General features: G+C 42.1%; 2 protein-coding genes across 2 annotated transcripts; one reads left to right on the top strand and one right to left on the bottom strand.

Moving 5' to 3' along the window:
* Window positions 1-3,036: 3,036 nt before the first annotated feature.
* LOC310779151 (uncharacterized protein) lies at window positions 3,037-5,262 on the bottom strand. Its single transcript, XM_083639650.1, has 6 exons — window positions 5,221-5,262; window positions 4,707-5,036; window positions 4,149-4,493; window positions 3,467-3,607; window positions 3,315-3,361; window positions 3,037-3,226 (listed from the first exon to the last, which is right to left on the bottom strand). The coding sequence occupies exons 2-6, from the start codon at window positions 4,909-4,911 to the stop codon at window positions 3,110-3,112; spliced, it is 855 nt and encodes a 284-aa protein (XP_083495776.1). The 5' UTR covers window positions 4,912-5,036; window positions 5,221-5,262; the 3' UTR covers window positions 3,037-3,109.
* A 3,193-nt stretch (window positions 5,263-8,455) lies between these two features.
* Window positions 8,456-11,352, top strand: LOC310779239 (prostaglandin D2 receptor 2-like). Its single transcript, XM_083639752.1, has 2 exons — window positions 8,456-8,527; window positions 9,784-11,352. Exon 2 carries the CDS (start codon window positions 9,852-9,854, stop codon window positions 11,001-11,003), a length of 1,152 nt encoding a protein of 383 aa, XP_083495878.1. The 5' UTR covers window positions 8,456-8,527; window positions 9,784-9,851; the 3' UTR covers window positions 11,004-11,352.
* Window positions 11,353-18,508: the final 7,156 nt, after the last annotated feature.

Raw genomic sequence — 18,508 nt, 5'->3', positions numbered from 1 at the left:
ATGTATCAAAATGTACAGTACATGGGAGTTGTGAAAGCGGGGTGTCGTGCTGTGAAGCAACAGGAACAAACAAACAAGAAACCAGTCACGCCAACAAACCACATCGACATCCTGTTACATGACAAAGGAGGGCGGGGGGGGGGGGGGGGGGGGGGGCGGGACCGCTTGGATTGTGCTGACGGCTCGAGAGACGACTTGACCGGAGCGAGGAGACAGAAGCGACCTGTTTCTTTTCCCTTTCTTCTTTTTAGTCAGTACGCAGCGATACCTGCAAACGATGACTGCGTGGGCGAGGGGCTGAAGCAGAAAAACCCCCTTCCAGCAAAACATTTTCACGATTTAAACCCCGTGTTGAAGCCCAGATGGTCTAAACTGCAGCCTTATAGCCGTAGTTTTATTCTGAGGGCCTCAGTGATAAGTTGTTTTGGAATGTGAGTGTGGAGTTTCTAGGCCATTTCAACTTGACAACATAAACATTCAAAATGGACCACGGTTGAACTCCTTTTGGAGTGCTTGCTAATAAAATAGATGACAGGAAATAGGTTTGGGTCCAAACTGTTAGCTAGCAACAGAATTCAATGAAACCGTCTATGAAGCCTTTGAACTCATTTATCAACTGATGGGGGCCGGATGGCTGAAAACGTTTTGTTACAGTCAAATCAAACGGATGAGATGTCCCTGAGTGAAACCCTCTCTTTCTGAAATGGTTGAAAGAGAAAAAACAACCTTCTAACAAACATTTTACACTATTCAAACCCTGCATGTTTAAGCCCTGCCTAAACTGCAGCCGTTGGTAGTTGTTTTATTCTTCGTGAAGTCTGCACCAAGCAAAGTGAGGGGAAGAGAGAGAGCGAGAGAGGGAGAGAGAGAGAGAGAGAGAGAGGGAGAGAGAGCGAGAGAGCGAGAGAGGGAGAGAGAGAGAGAGAGAGAGAGAGAGAGAGAGAGAAGGGGGTCTTGTGTTGTTTTTAAAGGCACATCTGTGGCTTGACCAAAGCTGAAGCATAGAAGCCGTAGACCACATCAGTATACCTGCACACAGATCTGTGTGTGTGTGTGTGTGTGTGTGTGTGTGTGTGTGTGTGTGTGTTTGTGTGTGTGTGTGTGTGTGTGTGTGTGTGTGTGTGTGTGTGTGTGTGTGTGTGTGTGTGTGTGTGTGTGTGTGTGTGTGTGTGTGTGTGTGTGTGTGTGTGTGTGCGTGCGTGGATGGAACTTTTTTTTTTGCATGTTTGTTCGCTAAAAATAGCTGGTGTTCTCACAGCGCTTAACTTTCCGACGTCAACGGACTGGTGGTCTCACCAACCTACGAGTTTCGTTGTGAGATGGTGAGCGAAAACAATTTCTCATTCGTTTTTACGATGACCCATTTACAAGAAACCTCACTTAGCCCATGATGTCTGCCTATAGTGGGCTACGCTCTCTATTGAATGAAAGGTGAACTGCATGCAACATTGAATCTATACGAATTTCCCCATGGGGATAAATAAAGGATAACTTAAAGTCCTGTTATTAACATAGGTTGCTGTGATGTGATGAACTCAAAATGCTAAATAATAAAAAAAAATATTTCTGGTTTCCAGGGACTTTAACTTAACTTAAAGGAACACTCTGCCCATTTTCAACCAGCTTTGTATCATTAGAACATCAGTAGTATATCAGAAAACTGTAAACGGTTTTGAAGTCTGTCATTTAATTTGACAGTTATTGAGTGTTAAAGTGTGGACCAGTGATCACTGGTCCACACTAACTCAAATTAATAACTCATTAACTCAAATCAACTCTCAATAACTGTCAAACTATTCATCATTCATCTAGTTTGACAGTTATTGAGAGTTGATTTGAGTTAATGAGTTATTAATTTGAGTTAATGTGGACCAGTGATGTCACTGGTCCACACTTTAACACTCAATAACTGTCAAATTAAATGACAGACTTCAAAACAGTTTACAGTTTTCTGATATACTACTGATGTTCTAATGATACAAAGATGCTTGAAAATGGGCGGAGTGTTCCTTTAACTTAACTTAACTTAGCAGGGTTAGCTAAACTCATTTACAAACCTTTTTGTTATTTACATGAGAGTTTACATCCTTTTTTGACTGACATAAATATTCATGAATTCATAAATTATTAATCACCATAGAAAGTATACCAAGTTTATTTAAGTTATGTGGATAGGTTCTTTTAGAAAAAAAAGACGCATGCCTTATGCTGATCACCAACTGGAGGCCATAGTTGACCTAGCTTTCATTGTCCACAACATCACTGAGTGACCACAGATTTTTCTACCAAAAACGAATTTCCCCACCGGGACAATAAAGTACCTACTACTACTACTACTACTACACAGTGAGACGTGAACTGTGAGAAATCCATATCAAGACAAAATGTGAGTTAATGTCTATTTATGCCTACTAGCAGAATACCCGTCCCCTGTATGACTGGCCATTTAGTCAGGCCTCGCTCACAGAGTTGGCATGCAGCCTCCCCTCCCCTCTCTCTCCCCAGAGGGTTTTCATAGATCACTGATTACAACTCTGCTCACCCGTGTGCTGCTGCTCCACTCTGGAGCTCTCCGTGGTGCTGAACCTGTGTTGAGGCATTCTGCCCTCTAATTAGCCATTTTTGCCCATTTAGTCGGCCCTAATGACCTGATTAAAAAATCCGGCTCCGTTAGGTCACCCGCAGAGGTGCTCTTTACACTTCCTGAAACATGCAGCATGATCGCGCGTAGAATGGCAGCTGTGGCTGAACACAATTCTGCTCACTCACTCACTCACTCACTCACTCACTCACTCACTCACTCACTCACTCACTCACTCATTCACTCACTCACTCACTCACTCACTCACTCACTCACACAGGCAGACAAACAGACACTTTGCATTCTTATTATAGGATGTATGCTTTATTTATCCATAAAAACAGTTTATTCCTTCCATTACTTTGTTTGTTTGTTTGGAAAACTGTCTTTAGAAACTGTAAATTATATGCAGGACATATGGACTGTGACAGAAAAAAGTTCATTAAGATTAAGATTATTGTTAATTAAAATCCCAGCTGTCAAAAAGTGGGGCAAGAGGGGGGTTGGGTGGGGGTTTGAGGGGAAATGTCAGTACTGCCTCAGCCCAGAGTAGACGGTCTCCTCCTCTGTGCTTGTCTGTCTCCTGGCCTTGGGTTTCTTTTTGAACTTCAGAGCCACATATTGCAAAGCACCAGAGTCCTCACACTGTGTGGGGGCAACATCAGGAGGACACAATTATTAGTGGATTATAGTTATAAGAATTTGTTACAGCATGAGAATTATGATATCCTACCTGAAGCTCAGCGGTGGATTCCGGGGCACTCGGCTGGGGTTGCAGCCCTTAAAAAAAAGTCACCAAAAATATCATCATAACTTTCCAGTCATCAGTGACATCCTCATCTAAACAACGGAGAGACTTCTTCTCTGATAAACATTGGTTGTTACCTCGACACTGAAGAGGGCGTCGCCTGGTCACTTTGTAGAGGATGCAGGCCAGGATGACGATCACGATAAAAGACACAATCAGTGCTGCAACCAGGCAATAGATCAAGACCAGCAAAGCATCACGATCCCCATTCTGTTGCCCTGTGGAAATACAGCGAGCAGCGATTGAGCGTGTTTAAAGAGGTTTCTGTGATATTAGCAGTGCACAATCACCTTCTAACTCAATGGTTCTCAAACGTTTTCACATCAAGGACACCTAAACTGACACAAATTAGACCACAGACCCCCATTTGATAATATTTCGTCCCCTATCTGATCCGATTTTTTTGCTTTTAGATGTTTTATTACAGAAAGTGTAGGAAACCCATCACTAAAATATTCAAACATTGTGTCATTGTGTTACTCATGAATGTAATTATCGTGAAAATAAATGAGTCCCCTTTTTCCCTGGGGGTCCTGCAGGGGGTTTTTCCACTTTGAGAACCACTGTTCTAAATGCAAAACAATCGTGAAGACAAGTAGGCCTACTTGGAATTATGTTATGTGTATGTTCTTATTTTAGTATAATTGTGAAGCACTTTGTAACCACAGTTTAGAAAGATGCTAAAGTTTTCTTCTTCTTCTTTTTAATCAAAGGTAAGTTTTTCACAGAATTCAAATGAAACCTTGTTAGGCTACACACCTCCAACATGCAGCCTGGTTCCGTCCCCAAGCAGCATCTCTCCACATGAAGCCACGGCACAGTAGTAGGTCCCGGCATCAGACAGGCACACGTTCCTTTTTGGCAAACTGTACACGCAGCTCCGCGCAGGAGACTCAGAGCTTTTGTCACACTGACCGCTCCCGCCTCTGTGGGTGTGGGTGTACAGGATTCCCAGGTGGGAATCTTCGGAATCCTGTCTGAACCAGTACACACTGTGTTCACCATCACTGGTCCCATCGTGCACCGTGCAGTTCAGAGTCACGGAGTCTCCTGGCCGGACAGACTCAGACGCCGGCTGCTGGAGGAAAAACCTGCGACTGGACTCTGGCAGAAATTAGATATTGGAAACGGTTAAGAAAGAAAGTGAGGGGAAAATCAAAGGGGACAAATAATGCATGCATTCTTTAAAAAGATTAACACATTTGCGGGTTTAGTTTGGGACAAAACACATTTTGCACTGCTTTTCAACACAAAATTAAGTGGATAACAGCACATTAACAACGTTTTTATGTTGTTTGTAAAAAGCCGTATGTATACCTTTGATAAACAAAAATGTTCCATTGTCGAATTCGGTCACAGTAACAGTGGTTCTTCCACAGTAGTACATGGCTGAATCAGACACCTGAACATTGAAAATGTTCAGATCATAATGCTTTGCTTCTGTTTCCACTGAGAATCGGAGGTTGTCTTTAAAAGGGCGCGTAAAGTCCGATTTGGATATAGCCGTGTAGTAATGTGACATCAATTGAGGTTTTTCCCCTGCTGTTTGCTTGTACCATGACAAATAATCGCTGGATGTATGGAGACATGATAAAGTCACATTGTCTCCGAGGTTGGCGTAGAGAAGAGACCGTGGCCCAGCACCATCTGAAAACACAGATTAGCATCAATTAAAGACTGTAAACCCCAATATCATATTACACATTTAAATGAGTTCAGAAAATCTCTCCTCAGCTTTTGCAATGACAACTGTAAAGTACCTCAGTAAGAGTTAAGATGACCATAATGCATTTTCATCATGATAAAGAAGAGACTGTACCCAGTGACTTACAGGCTTGGAGGAGAGGAACCAAGAGCAGATACAACCTGAACATCCTCCACACTCCCAGGGTAATAATGCCAGCTTCAGCAAGGGGCCTGAACACTAAACTAACACCATCAGCGGAAAAAAAAACATCTTTGTGGTGCGTCAGCTTGTAGCTAAGGAAGTGAGACACTCTGATTTCATACCTTACAGGTCTGTCATGTTCTCTGTAACTTCAGATTTAGGAATGTACGCTGTACAACTATTTTCTTAGGCGCCTGGATTTTTGTTGACTAGAGATGAGCCCAATATAGTTTAAAATAGAGTTAGATTAGAGTTAGTTGGACTTTTCTCTTTTTGATGATCACGTTTTTATTTTTCTGATTTCCCCCCCATTTTCTCCCCAATTGTACAATTCCCCCTGCTGTCCCGGTCACTACTCAACCCGATTATGGTGAGAGTTGTAGACTAGCACATGCTTCCTCCAACACATGCAGTTGTCAGCCGCTTCATTTCACCTGACAGCGAGGAATTTCCCCGGCAGGACGTAACGCGTGGGAGGATCATGCTATTCCCCCCACTTCCCCTCCCCCCCGAACAGGCCCGAACCAGAGGAGGCACATAGTGCAGCAACCAGGACTCATAAACCACCGGCTTCCCACCCGCAGACACGGCCAATAGTGTCTGTAGGAGCGTCTGACCAAGCCGGAAGTACCGCTGCCGGGAATTGAACCCGGGTCTCCGCGGTGCAGGCGAGTCCTTTAAACCCTATCCAGACGCCCAGTTGTAGTAGCACTTTTCAAGGGGGAAATATGCAACTAAACAGATTTCTTCACCTTTCTTTGTAAATGTAGCAGTTATACTACTGAGTCAACCTCAGAAATAGTCTCTATTGTCTTTCCTTTAGGTGTCACAGTCAGTTTAGTCTATATACCAAACGCTCCACAAATTTCACGTGCTGTGTTTCACCACATGTGCGGTCGGTCTATGGATCACCTTGAAAGGCTCCAAAGCTGGAAACCAATGAGTGATCTGCACTTTGGACACTTTCGTGCAGAGACGAGCTGCTTGCATCACACTCAAAACCCTGGAGCTGGTGCATATGCTGCTAAGGGGGTCACACGCCCACACATCCAGGCCATGCTGCAGCCCTGCACACGACCAGCCGATTTGCTGAGATAGGAGGTTACGATGATGATGAGATAGTAAGGGGTCACAGATGCACAGACTTAGCAACTCAGCCCAAAATGCCCCAGTATCCCTTTATTAGCTGCATCAAATACTGTAGGTGTGCAAAAGCACACCACAAATCATACTTATATATATATATTCTGTATTCTCTTGCAATACATTGTAGAGGTGATCTTTTTGCAGGGCTGATCCATCCCTGGCGATCTTCTGGTCATTTATCCAAGAATGCAGAATTCATTGCATCTAAATTAGGAGGGACGTCTGATCAGGTGATCATAAACTTTCCACTTCCATGAGGAAAATCATTTGATTTTGACTGTAAATTTAACAGTTTCCAAAATAGTCAGTTAGGCTATGCAGAGTTTGGCAGTGTGCTCTAGATGTATTAGTATTCATGGATTTTGAAAATTGGGCACATTGAATGCATTTTGCAACTTCATGACGTATTTTTGAACAAGTGAAGTCATTATTGAGAAATGCTCGGCCAGTTGTGAAAAACGAAACAGGCAGTATTGCACAACTCTGATGGGCTGAGATAGATGGTTATGATGAGATGTTCTATTGCTAGAAAGAATTTTAAAATAATTTTGACCCTGTGTCGCTATAGTTCAGTTGCAGGAAAGTTGTCCATTTACACGGCCAAATAAGACCATGTGTATCAACACCCCAATGGACCAGTGTAAAGCCAGAACACACCACAGTCAAACCTGAACATTGCTCTTTAAAGACTTCTCCCATGTGCTCCTCTTGTGGTCTGGAAGTGTCTCCAGAGTGCCACTGGGCATTAGAGCTGATCCATGTTGTTGCAGGTTCAGGGCTTGATTGGCTGGGCTGTGAGCAAGAGTCGTCCAATTTATAACCTCAGCGGGGAAGGATTTATGAATCACTGATGACATCACAATTCAGTCTATGCATCACTGATTACCTATATCACAATGTACAGTATATGACATCATTGGTGGGAATGACATCGTCAGTGATTTATGACATGACTGATGACATCACAATTCAGTCTATGACATCACTGATGATGTCACAATGTCTATGACATCACTGATGATGTCACAATGTCATGACACTATTAGTGTGTATCACATCATCAGTGATAACTGATTTCACTGATGATAACTGATTTCACTGATGATCATCAGTGATAAAATAGAGGTCATCTCCATTCAGTCCAATGGACGACAATCAAATTGTCTATTATCACATCTGTATGACATCATTAATGTGTATGGCATCATCAGTGATTTATGACATCACTGATGACATCACAATTCAGTTTATGGCGTCACTGATATCACAATGTCTACTATGACATCACTGATTATGTCACAATGTCTATTACATCATTAAGTGGGTATGGCATCATCAGTCAGTGTGGGTATGGCATCATCAGTGGGTATGTCTACTATGACATCATCAGTCACCACTGGCCACACCACAATATCATCTGGACCCCACTTGACGATTGTGGGGCATGACATCATCAGTGGGTATAACATCACTCGAGGATTGTATCAGTGGGTATGGCATCATCAGCAGTGCATGCTCAGTTGATGGATTGTGTTCGTGTGCATCGCCTTGCTGCTGCTGCCCCGCCACCATAATATTTTAGTATATAAAAGATATATATAAGATATATAATAGTTAGATAATAAAAGATAGATAATAGTTTTCATCAGGTATCCTCAGAGCAGTGGAGAATGGTTTTATCCCCCCCCCCCCCCCCCCCCCCATCTCTGTGTCAATGGCACTTGCGTTTAACAGAATAGGGCATTGAGTATGAGTTATGCTTAATGATACTTTATATTTTTGACATAATTACAAAACATAGAATTTTAGAGATGTTTTTGTATCATGCTGTGTCAACTCTTCAGAAGGGCTAAGCTCAAAATGCATTGCAGAGAGGATGTGGGAGAGGAGAAAGACAGATAAGACTGCTAGCCTGATAAAGCGGCCGGTCTGAAATGTGACTGGCTGGTTTACCAGGCTAAGACTATGCTGCAATCTATGCAAATTCCCCTTTCACAGATAAAAACCCTTCATGAGCAGCATAAAGAGAGAGACGATTGTCGGGTTATAACTTTATGGGGTTTCAGCTCTTTCACCACCTGGATAATCTGTTTATGGAAATCTAGTAAGTTCTACTCTCACAACACAATAATTCTAATTTCTTCAGAGTAGAAATGGATAGTCATTGGTCAGTAATACTTGTGCAGTTATTCTATGGATTGAGGTAAAATCGTAGTGGTCAATATTAACAGTAAATTTGACTTGTACCTTAACGGCCCTTTCTCATCATACCGCAATCACATTGGCACCAGAGATTTCCTAGAGAGCAGTTCAGCTCATCTGCATTGACAGTCAGTTTATTGTCTCAATCATCATGGTTTACTATGATATATATTAATATAATAGGTATACTATTATACCTATTGCTATGCTGCCTCGAGGAATTTCTCTCTACAACTGCTCTGATTTCTGCCTATAAACAGATCCAGCATCTAAAAAGTCAAACTTTATTCAGTATGAGCACTGCAGAAATGATTCACTTGTGTTCATATCGCCTCTGTCTAAAATTATCGTTCTAATATGGCTACACTATGTAATGTATACAAATGTAAATTACATTGGCTTCATGTTTTTCCCTCAAGTTGTCACCATCTCATTTTGGCTCAGTAGAGATGCTGGTTATGTTCGGGAGAAGAATGTATTGTTAAATTCCATTCTACAACACTATAGTTTGTGAAGCATCTGAAAATGTAGGCTACCCCCACAGAGCAGCCTAGCTAACCTGCACAAAATAAATAAATACATGAAAGAAAAAGTAATCATAGCATTAGGATAATCACAAATTTCAAATGCATTTTAAATGTCATGAACTACATTTAAACAAGTTAGCTGCTGCTGCCTGTTTCACTTCCCTTAATGGACATCACCATGTATCACTGTTCAGGCAGAGGCTGCGTTGTCTGCTGGGCTGGCCACAGTGCAGCTCATAATAGTTATTTTATATGCAACAATTGTTGAAACTTCATCTTGCTATTATATTAAAACATCCATGATTGTACATGATTGACTAAAACATTTGTAAGGGAGTCAAGCAAATTCAGAAGGTAATGGAAGGGGTGACGTCTATGCTTGCAAACATGGCAAACTGAAGTAATGCTTTATGTGGTTGTGAAAATTCTCTGAGAACAATGAACTCAATATCCATAAATGTCACAAACTAAAAACCTTAATTCACTTTTCAGCACTGAGCACTAATAGCCCTAATATTCTCTCCACATTTTGAAAATGATTCCATTAAAATGCTCTTGTTCGTTTTGGACTGATATTGCCTCTTGAAATGGAAAATTGCCTCTGTGTAATTTCAAATCATTTCTGTTGTAGATCTCATCAGTGTTCAGTGAAAGATTAAGGACATAACTGAGCAGGGCATCAGGACCGTTTTCCTCAAGATGTCAGCCTCCAGCCCTGTCTACTGCCCTCTCAACCAGAGGATGGCCAATTTCACTGGTACGCCGTCCAACTCCACAGCCAAGATCAGTGCCTTGGCCGGGTTTACGGTGGGCCTCCATGGCGTGGTCTCTTCAATTGGCATCCTGGAGAACATCCTCATCCTGGGAGTGGTGGGCTTCCGTATCCGCCGCACCGTCATCAGCGTCTGGATGCTCAACCTGGCGGCCTCCGACCTGCTGGCCACCGCCTCCCTGCCCTTCTTCACCCTCTTCCTGGCCCGTGGCGGCACCTGGACCCTGGGCACCACCTTCTGCCGCCTCCACTCCTCCGTGTTCTTCCTCAACATGTTTGTCAGCGGATTCCTGCTGGCGGCCATCTCCCTGGACCGGTGCCTGGTGGTGCTGAGGCCCGTCTGGGCCCAGAACCACAGGAACGTGCGGCTGGTGGCGAAGGTATGCGGGCTGATCTGGCTGCTGGCTCTGCTCTGCACCGTCCCCTTCTACCTGTTCCGCGACACCATTCATCAACCCAGCGGGAAGGTCCAGTGTTACTACAATTACGCTCGATTCCTCCCTCGTGGAAGCTATGACCTGGCCTCTGTGTGCGAGCAGCGCCAGACGGCCATGGCCCTCGTGAAGCTGTTCCTAGCCTTCCTGATCCCCCTGATGGTCATCATCGCCAGCTACGCGGCCGTTTCTGCCAGTTTGGCTCGCCGAGGCGTGCGTCGACCTTTCCGTTTTGTGCGGCTCGTGGTGGCGGTGGTTGTGAGCTTTGCGGTCTGCTGGGCTCCGTACCACCTCCTCAGTGTCACGGAGGTGCTCGTCCCTGATGGGTCGCCCTTACAGGGGTCCGTAGGCCGCGCCCTGCCTATAGCAGCGAGCATTGCCTTCCTCAACAGCGTTCTCAACCCCATCCTGTATGTGTTCAGCTGTCCGGACCTGTGCAGTAAGATAAGACAGTCTCTGGGTGCGGTGATGGAGAGTGTGCTGGCGGAGGATCTGGGGGATCTGTCGCGGCGCCGCAGCACCGCTTGCTCCGCTATCAGCACCAGCGATTTGGTGCTGAAGGGGCGGCCGTCCCTCCCCACCTCCGGCCTGAGAGTCGAAGAAGAGCAGGAGCAGAGATGTCCCGACGACTCTGAGGTCTACTGAGCAACGCCGAGTCCACTTTTTTTTACGTTTTGGTCTGAGTGAAATGTTCTATGTTCTCTCCTGTTATAACTGAATCATTTGGTTTAAACAAGTAAAATAATTTTTTATACGCATTTTGTGAAATTTCTATGGGAAAATAAATAGTGGATGAAATCTCTTTGGTAAGCATGCTGAAGCAGGAAGTGACGTCGACTTTGGCTTTCTAGGAGGGATCAGTTTTGATAAACAAACGGCAGCTTATAATGGGACCCTATGGAGCCAGCCTTGAGTGTCTCGCGCTAGCAGGCTATGCATTTTACTAAATTCACTTCATCATTATAAAAACTGCAACAGTTCACACAACTTTAACACGGCATATAGGCTATTATAGCCTACATCAAACTCCTGAGCTACTGCTCTCACTCAGAATGTCAAAATATAAGCGATGTGATGTATAGTTTTTGAGACATTAACATTTATTTGGCACAACTCATACTAGTTTACTGCTGCGGTTCCTGGTGGCATATACAGTACGGGTGTCGTGATGATTCGTCCTATAACGTCGTCCATAACATACGTATCAAAATGTACATCAGAATCAGTTGTGAAAGCTGAGTGTGGCAACCAAACCACATAGACATCCTGTTAGATTAAAAAAAAGGAGGGCACGCGGAGAGAGAAAAGACGAGAAACCGCTTGGATTGTGCTGACGGCTGTGAGAAAGCTTGACCAGAGCGAGGACACAGACACAACCTGTTTTTCTTTGTCTCCTGATTTAAACCACGTGTTGAAGCCCAGGTCTAAACTGTAGCCTTTTGTAGCCGTTGTTTTATTCTGAGGGCCTCAGTGATAAGATAACCATAGTTGTTTTGGAATATATTTTGTGAATAATGCTATTGTGGAGTTTATAATAATAATAATAATAATACATTTATTTTATATAGCGCTTCTCAAGAACTCAAAGTCGCTTTACAGAATACATGGGTCAAACATAAAACATAACAGAGACAGACATAAAACACAGACAAACAACAAAAAGAAAGGAGGGGGGGGGGGTTGGCCACAGCAACCAGAGAGCAGCGGCAGCCAAACGCGCCAGCGTTCACTCAACCGGAGCAGGGCCAGCCTCTGAACATAAAACATAACAGAGACAGACATATAACACAGACAAACAACAAAAAGAAAGGAAGGAGAGGGTAGGACTGTGCGTGCATGTCCATGTATGTGGGCCCAAGAGTCATTGGAGTTATAGTTATAGTCATAAAGAGTTATATAGAGCAGGGTGGATGGAGTGGGCCTCAGGCTGCAGAGCAGGGTGGATGGAGTGGGCCCCAGCCCCAGGCCACAGCTAGCAGAGCAGGGTGGTGAAAGCCCAGGCCACAGCTAGCAGAGCAGGATGGTGAAAGCCCAGGCCACAGCTAGCAGAGCAGGATGGTGAAAGCCCAGGCCACAGCTAGCAGAGCATGATGGTGAAAGCCCAGGCCACAGGATGGTGAAAGCCCCAGGCCACAGCTAGCAGAGCAGGATGGTGAAAGCCCAGGCCACAGCTAGCAGAGCAGGATGGTGGAAGCCCCAGGCCAACAGCTAGCAGAGCAGGATGGTGGAAGCCCCAGGCCAACAGCTAGCAGAGCTGGATGGTGGATGGTGGAGGCCCCAAGCCACAGCTAGCAGAGCTGGATGGTGGATGGTGGAGGCCCCAGGCCACAGCTAGCAGAGCTGGATGGTGGATGGTGGAGGCCCCAAGCCACAGCTAGCAGAGCTGGATGGTGGATGGTGGAGGCCCCAAGCCACAGCTAGCAGAGCAGGGTTGGTACAGAGGCTGTGATTGTATTTGCATGGTAAAAGGTTTTCTGGCAACTAATAATGTCTTGGCCTATTTTCAATAATGAAGACTACTTAGCAGCTAACGCCCAGTTCAGGTCATATCACAGTTTACGCCCCCTTTCTTGAGGTTGTATAACCCATTCATTGTTAGGCTCGCCCCCCTTTTCATTGATGCTGTCTCCTCATCCATTCACAGTTTACCACGCTGCATGTGGCAATAACCAATCAGCCCAAGCTATTCCTTTCCAGCTGATCCCAATCACCTAATCAGCCTAGTATATCCATGATGTTTTACTCTGTTTGCTATGTGCTGCGTATTAGGGATGGGCATTTCGGTAACCCTTTATTTTACAGGTACCCTAGTTACATATGAACTATTTGTAATTACACATGAACACCAAATGTAATTACACAGTAATTACCAATAGTTATAAATTACGTTCATATGTAGTTACATTGTAACAGACCTGTAAAATGGAGTGAGTCTGTTCAACTGTAGTTCATATGTAGTTACATTGTAACAGACCTGTAAAATGAAGTGAGTCTGTTCAACTGTAGTTCATATGTAGTTACATTGTAACAGACCTGTAAAGTGGAGTGAGACCGTTCAACTGTAGTTCATATGTAGTTACATGGTACCGGACCTGTAAAGTGGAGTGAGACTGTTCAACTGTAGTTCATATGTAGTTACATGGTACCGGACCTGTAAAGTGGAGTGAGTCTGTTCAACTGTAGTTCATATGTAGTTACATGGTACCGGACCTGTAAAGTGGAGTGAGTCTTTTCAACTGTGGGTCATATGTAGTAACATGGTACCGGACCTGTAAAGAAGCTCCGGGCTGGGACAGAGATTGCTAAAACCCAGTGGTGGATTCGAACCACTGAACTTCTGATTGCAAAGCAAGCGGCTTTAACCACTCAGCCACGAGGGCTTTCCAAATTTCATGGTGGAGTTTAAGAGGATAACTGTATGTCAGTCAGATGTAGTTGCTGTCACTTCATAGCTTTGTTATTATACACAGAGACTTGGGGGAAAATATTGATACTTTATTTAGTTGTAGGTATGAATTTGTCCAGAATGCCAATACAAAAATTATAATAAGTATTGTATATATATATATATATATATATATATATATATATATATATATATATATATATATATATATATATATATATATATATATATATATATATATATATAGTATAAGTATTGTAGATATAGAGGTAACAGTGAAACTATAATCAAAATACCCATTCTTCTACATTCTAATTGTTAGCTTATTGTAAATGAGTCATTTCCCCATCAATTTCCCAATTCCTCAATTTGTTGGGGACCCAGTCGAAGCCCCTCAAAGACCCCTTTGTTCAGCAGACCCCCGGATCATCTCTCCCCAAAGTCTATACCCCCCCCAAGTCTATAAATCCCCTATCTGCTAAATAAATTGTATGCACTGTGCTCTAGAAACATTTAGTTATATTTAAAGATTTTAAATAAAAAAATACATTCTAATAATTTTCTGAATTGTGGTGTAAATAGTCCCATGAGCCATTTACAGCTCATGGAGGGGGGGGGGGGGGGGGGGGGGGGCTGGCACAGTCACACTGCAGAAATGCATTCACATTAATCAATATTGCCTGTCTTTCAAGCTACAACTAACAAAGTATCAACATTTTCCCCCAAGTCTATGCTTATAATAACAAAGCTAGGAAGTGACAACTACATCTGACTGACATACAGTTATTCTCTCAAACTCCACTAAGAAAGTTGGAAAGCCCTCGTGGCTGAGTGGTTAAAGCCGCCTGCTTTGCAATCTGAAGTTCAGTGGTTCGAATCCCCCACTGGCTTTTAGCAATCTCTGTCCCAGGCCAGAGCTTCTTTACAGGTCCGGTACCATGTAACTACAGTTAAATAGACTCACTCCACTTTACAGGTCCGGTACCATGTAACTACATATGAACTACAGTTGAATAGACTCACTCCACTTTACAGGTCCGTTACAATGTAACTACATATGAACTACAGTTGAATAGACTCACTCCACTTTACAGGTCTGTTAGTATGTAACTACATATGAACTACAGTTGAATATACTCACTCCACTTTACAGGTCCGGTACCATGTAACTACATATGAACTACAGTTGAATAGACTCACTCCACTTTACAGGTCTGTTACAATGTAACTACATATGAACTACAGTTGAATAGACTCACTCCACTTTACAGGTCTGTTAGTATGTAACTACATATGAACTACAGTTGAATATACTCACTCCACTTTACAGGTCCGGTACCATGTAACTACATATGAACTACAGTTGAATAGACTCACTCCACTTTACAGGTCTGTTACAATGTAACTACATATGAACTACAGTTGAATAGACTCACTCCACTTTACAGGTCTGTTACCATGTAACTACATATGAACTACAGTTGAATATACACACTCCACTTTACAGGTCCGGTACCATGTAACTACATATGAACTACAGTTGAATAGACTCACTCCACTTTACAGGTCTGTTACAATGTAACTACATATGAACTACAGTTGAATATACTCACTCCACTTTACAGGTCTGTTACCATGTAACTACATATGAACTACAGTTGAACAGACTCACTCCATTTTACAGGTCTGTTACAATGTAACTACATATGAACATCATTTATAACTATTGGTAATTACTGTGTAATTACATTTGGTGTTCATGTGTAATTACAAATAGTTCATATGTAACTAGGGTACCTGTAAAATAAAGGGTTACCGGCATTTCTAGCAAAAACACTATTCGAAATTCGCTGGCCAAAGTCGACTTTTAATCGAAATTCGAAAAGAAAAAAAAAAATGTAAAAAAGAAAAAATGTAATTTTTTTTTTTTTTTTTTTTGTGAGTGAAATGTTGCATTGTCTCCCCTGATTCTAAGTATAGTCGAATCGCTTGGTTTGAGCAAGTAAAACAATTTTTATAAGCATTTTAAGCAAGGTTTATGGAAAAATGAATGGCGGATGAAATCCCATGAAGAGGGAGAGGTTGCTTATAAAAATTGTTTTACTTGCTCAAACCAAGCGATTCGACTATACTTAGAATCAGGGGAGACAATGCAACATTTCACTGACAAAAAAAAAAAAAAAAAAAAAAAAAAAAAATTCAATAAACGAATTTCGACTTTCAATAATAAAAGTCGACCTTGATAATAACAACGATTATTCGAAAATTCGAAATTCGATGCCCATCCCTACTGCGTATGTGCCTTGTGTCATTCTCAGTTGCTGATCATCATCGCTGAAGCAGTTGTTTTCACCCCACCTCCTCCCCTGACCACCACCATCGTCATGACTCCTGAAGAATTCCCTATGGGGGATTTCCTATCCTATTCATCACTGACGCCCTCCTCTCATCATTTCAGGAGAGCGTCATCATATCATGGAGTCATACGCCAAAATGAATTTGTTGTATCATTAAAGCTTGTTAAACTTTCTACTAGTCTCTCATTATTGAAAAACTATTGTTAATATTTTTTTCAGTATGTGTGACTGGTTGGTGGATGTACTTCAGGGGGAGCTGTTGAACTTGCAGTGCAGTTTTGACAGTGAAATTCTATGTAATTCTACTCTACGTGATGTATTTCTATGTGTCTGCAACACCACAATGATCTGTGATTGGATTCACCTGGCTGGCAATTTACCTGCCCCCTTTAAGTAGGGAAAGGATTCATTCATTTGAACACACTGATGAAGGCTGGATGGCCGAAAACGTTTTCTTAGAATGAAATCAAATGAAAGATATATCCCTCTCTTTCAGAAATTGTTGTATGCATCTAGGATAATGTAGAGTTCAGGGGAATGTTTACTTTAAAGTTTAAACCACAACATTTTGTGCATGACCTGTGTCTCAGCAGACTGGGTTGTATGAGCTGATGCTGTTGCTGTTTGATCCATCCCTTGTGCAGACAGGAGTGTTGTATTTTCTATTGCACGCCTGCTTAAATGTACCAATGAAGATGTGCTTCTAAACTGCCCAGGTGGGCTCATCAAAAGGACCTTTCTTCTGTGTGAGTTTGCCATGTTCCCCTGAGGTTCCTTCCAGATAGGAACCCCCCTGCTAAAAAAGTGCTTCTAAAACTTGATATCCATTGTAATGTCTGTATAGGCTACTTATTTTTGAGTGCAATTTTTTTATTATTATTATTATGAAAACAGAAACACAAATAAACAAAAAAAACAAAAAAAAAACATGTTCCATAGGCAGTTGAAAGGCCCACTCTCAAGTTGCCGTTTGGCCATTCAGACAAAATCCCATCACCTCAGTAATGGCTGTGTTTACATATTGAAGAAATTGACTGAGCTTTTGAGAAGGAGAGGCAGTTGTAGTCAAGACCACCTTAATCAGCTGCAAGTCAATTCCACGACCAAGTTCAGTCAATTTTGAGTCCAAAGGGTGTCGAGACCGAGTCAAGACTGAGACCAGAGCAAATTAGAGTCCTAAACACCAAAATAGTTAAACAGTGTAAATGCATTGTGTAATGTTAAAATAATGCTTAAGGAGCTCACTAAAGCATCAGCAGAAATGTAGATCAACAGTATCTACTGCAGCTCTGCGAAACCATTTGAAAATGCAACTGATTAATGCTTGGATTTTGGCTAATCATTTCAATGTACAGGTGTAATCCTGTAATAATTGTGTGCAGTGTTGGGGAGAAAATAAACAAAGACTGGTCAGGTGGAGAAAAGTGTATCTTTGAAATGTTCCAGTAAGAGCTGAGACCAAGACAAGTCCTAGACATCAAAAAACTGGTATCAGAAAAGTATAAAACCCTGAGGACAGATGTACAGTATGTAACAGCAAAACATAAGGTGAAACGAGTTTGTAATCTTTGTAAACATTAGAGTGAAACATAAGTGTATTTGAGTTAAAAATGAATGATAGATGAAGTTTTCTAAAAAAAAAAAAAAAACACACATTGTAGTCTACTGGTCAAACTCTTCAAGAACATATCTGAACATATCCCCAAATGTAGTAGATAGATGCATGCATGCATGGTCAAATAAATTCCAGGTTGTATCTATATGATGGCTGTGCACTGAGCATCTCTACCTTGAAGCAGCAATGGGTATTATGCCAGACACTATCATAAAAGAGTGCATTTTGGTTGATTTATGAAACAATTGATTTTCATATTTTTGGGTGTATATTTTGAGTGTATTATAACAGTTCAAGTCTCTGTCCCTTTATTGTGTTCTGTACACACGTGTTTCTCTGATAACTGTATTCTTGTTAGGGTGGAAAAGCAAGGACAGTTACTCTCCATTGAAAACCCACACTAATGAAATTTGGGTAACACTTTATATTAAGGTACACATTATTATTAGTATGCATATTAGTAGCATATTGGCGGTTTATCAGTCATTATGAAGCACTTATTAATGTCTTATTCTGCATGACCATATTCTACAACTACTAGGTCAATAACCAAACCGTTTTCCCCTCAATAACCTCCTAATTCTTATTGATAGTAAGTAAGTTGTACATTAATTACCATCTTTATATGCTTGGTTCAGTATGGGCCTGATAAGGTGGTAGTACCACTAAAACATCATCATAATTCATCATAATCATAATTAATATACAATAACTTCCTTTCCTTTCCTAAGCAGCCAATATGCTACTAATATGCACCCTAATAAGCATCTAA

The sequence above is a fragment of the Poromitra crassiceps genome (assembly GCF_964638095.1).
Source record: "Poromitra crassiceps genome assembly, chromosome: 7".
Lineage (NCBI taxonomy): Eukaryota > Metazoa > Chordata > Actinopteri > Beryciformes > Melamphaidae > Poromitra > Poromitra crassiceps.
This window is presented reverse-complemented; position numbering and strand designations above follow the sequence as displayed.

What these genes read in the sequence shown, in the direction of transcription:
- LOC310779151 (XM_083639650.1), bottom strand. Translation starts at nt 4,911, where the DNA reads ATGTCACATTACTACACGGCTATATCCAAATCGGACTTTACGCGCCCT. An exon ending in AACCAGGCTGCATGTTGGAG is followed by an intron (nt 3,608 to 4,148) that starts GTGTGTAGCCTA and finishes GTATTTCCACAG; the next exon opens with GGCAACAGAATGGGGATCGT. An exon ending in AATCCACCGCTGAGCTTCAG is followed by an intron (nt 3,227 to 3,314) that starts GTAGGATATCAT and finishes GCCCCCACACAG; the next exon opens with TGTGAGGACTCTGGTGCTTT.
- LOC310779239 (XM_083639752.1), top strand. Translation starts at nt 9,852, where the DNA reads ATGTCAGCCTCCAGCCCTGTCTACTGCCCTCTCAACCAGAGGATGGCC.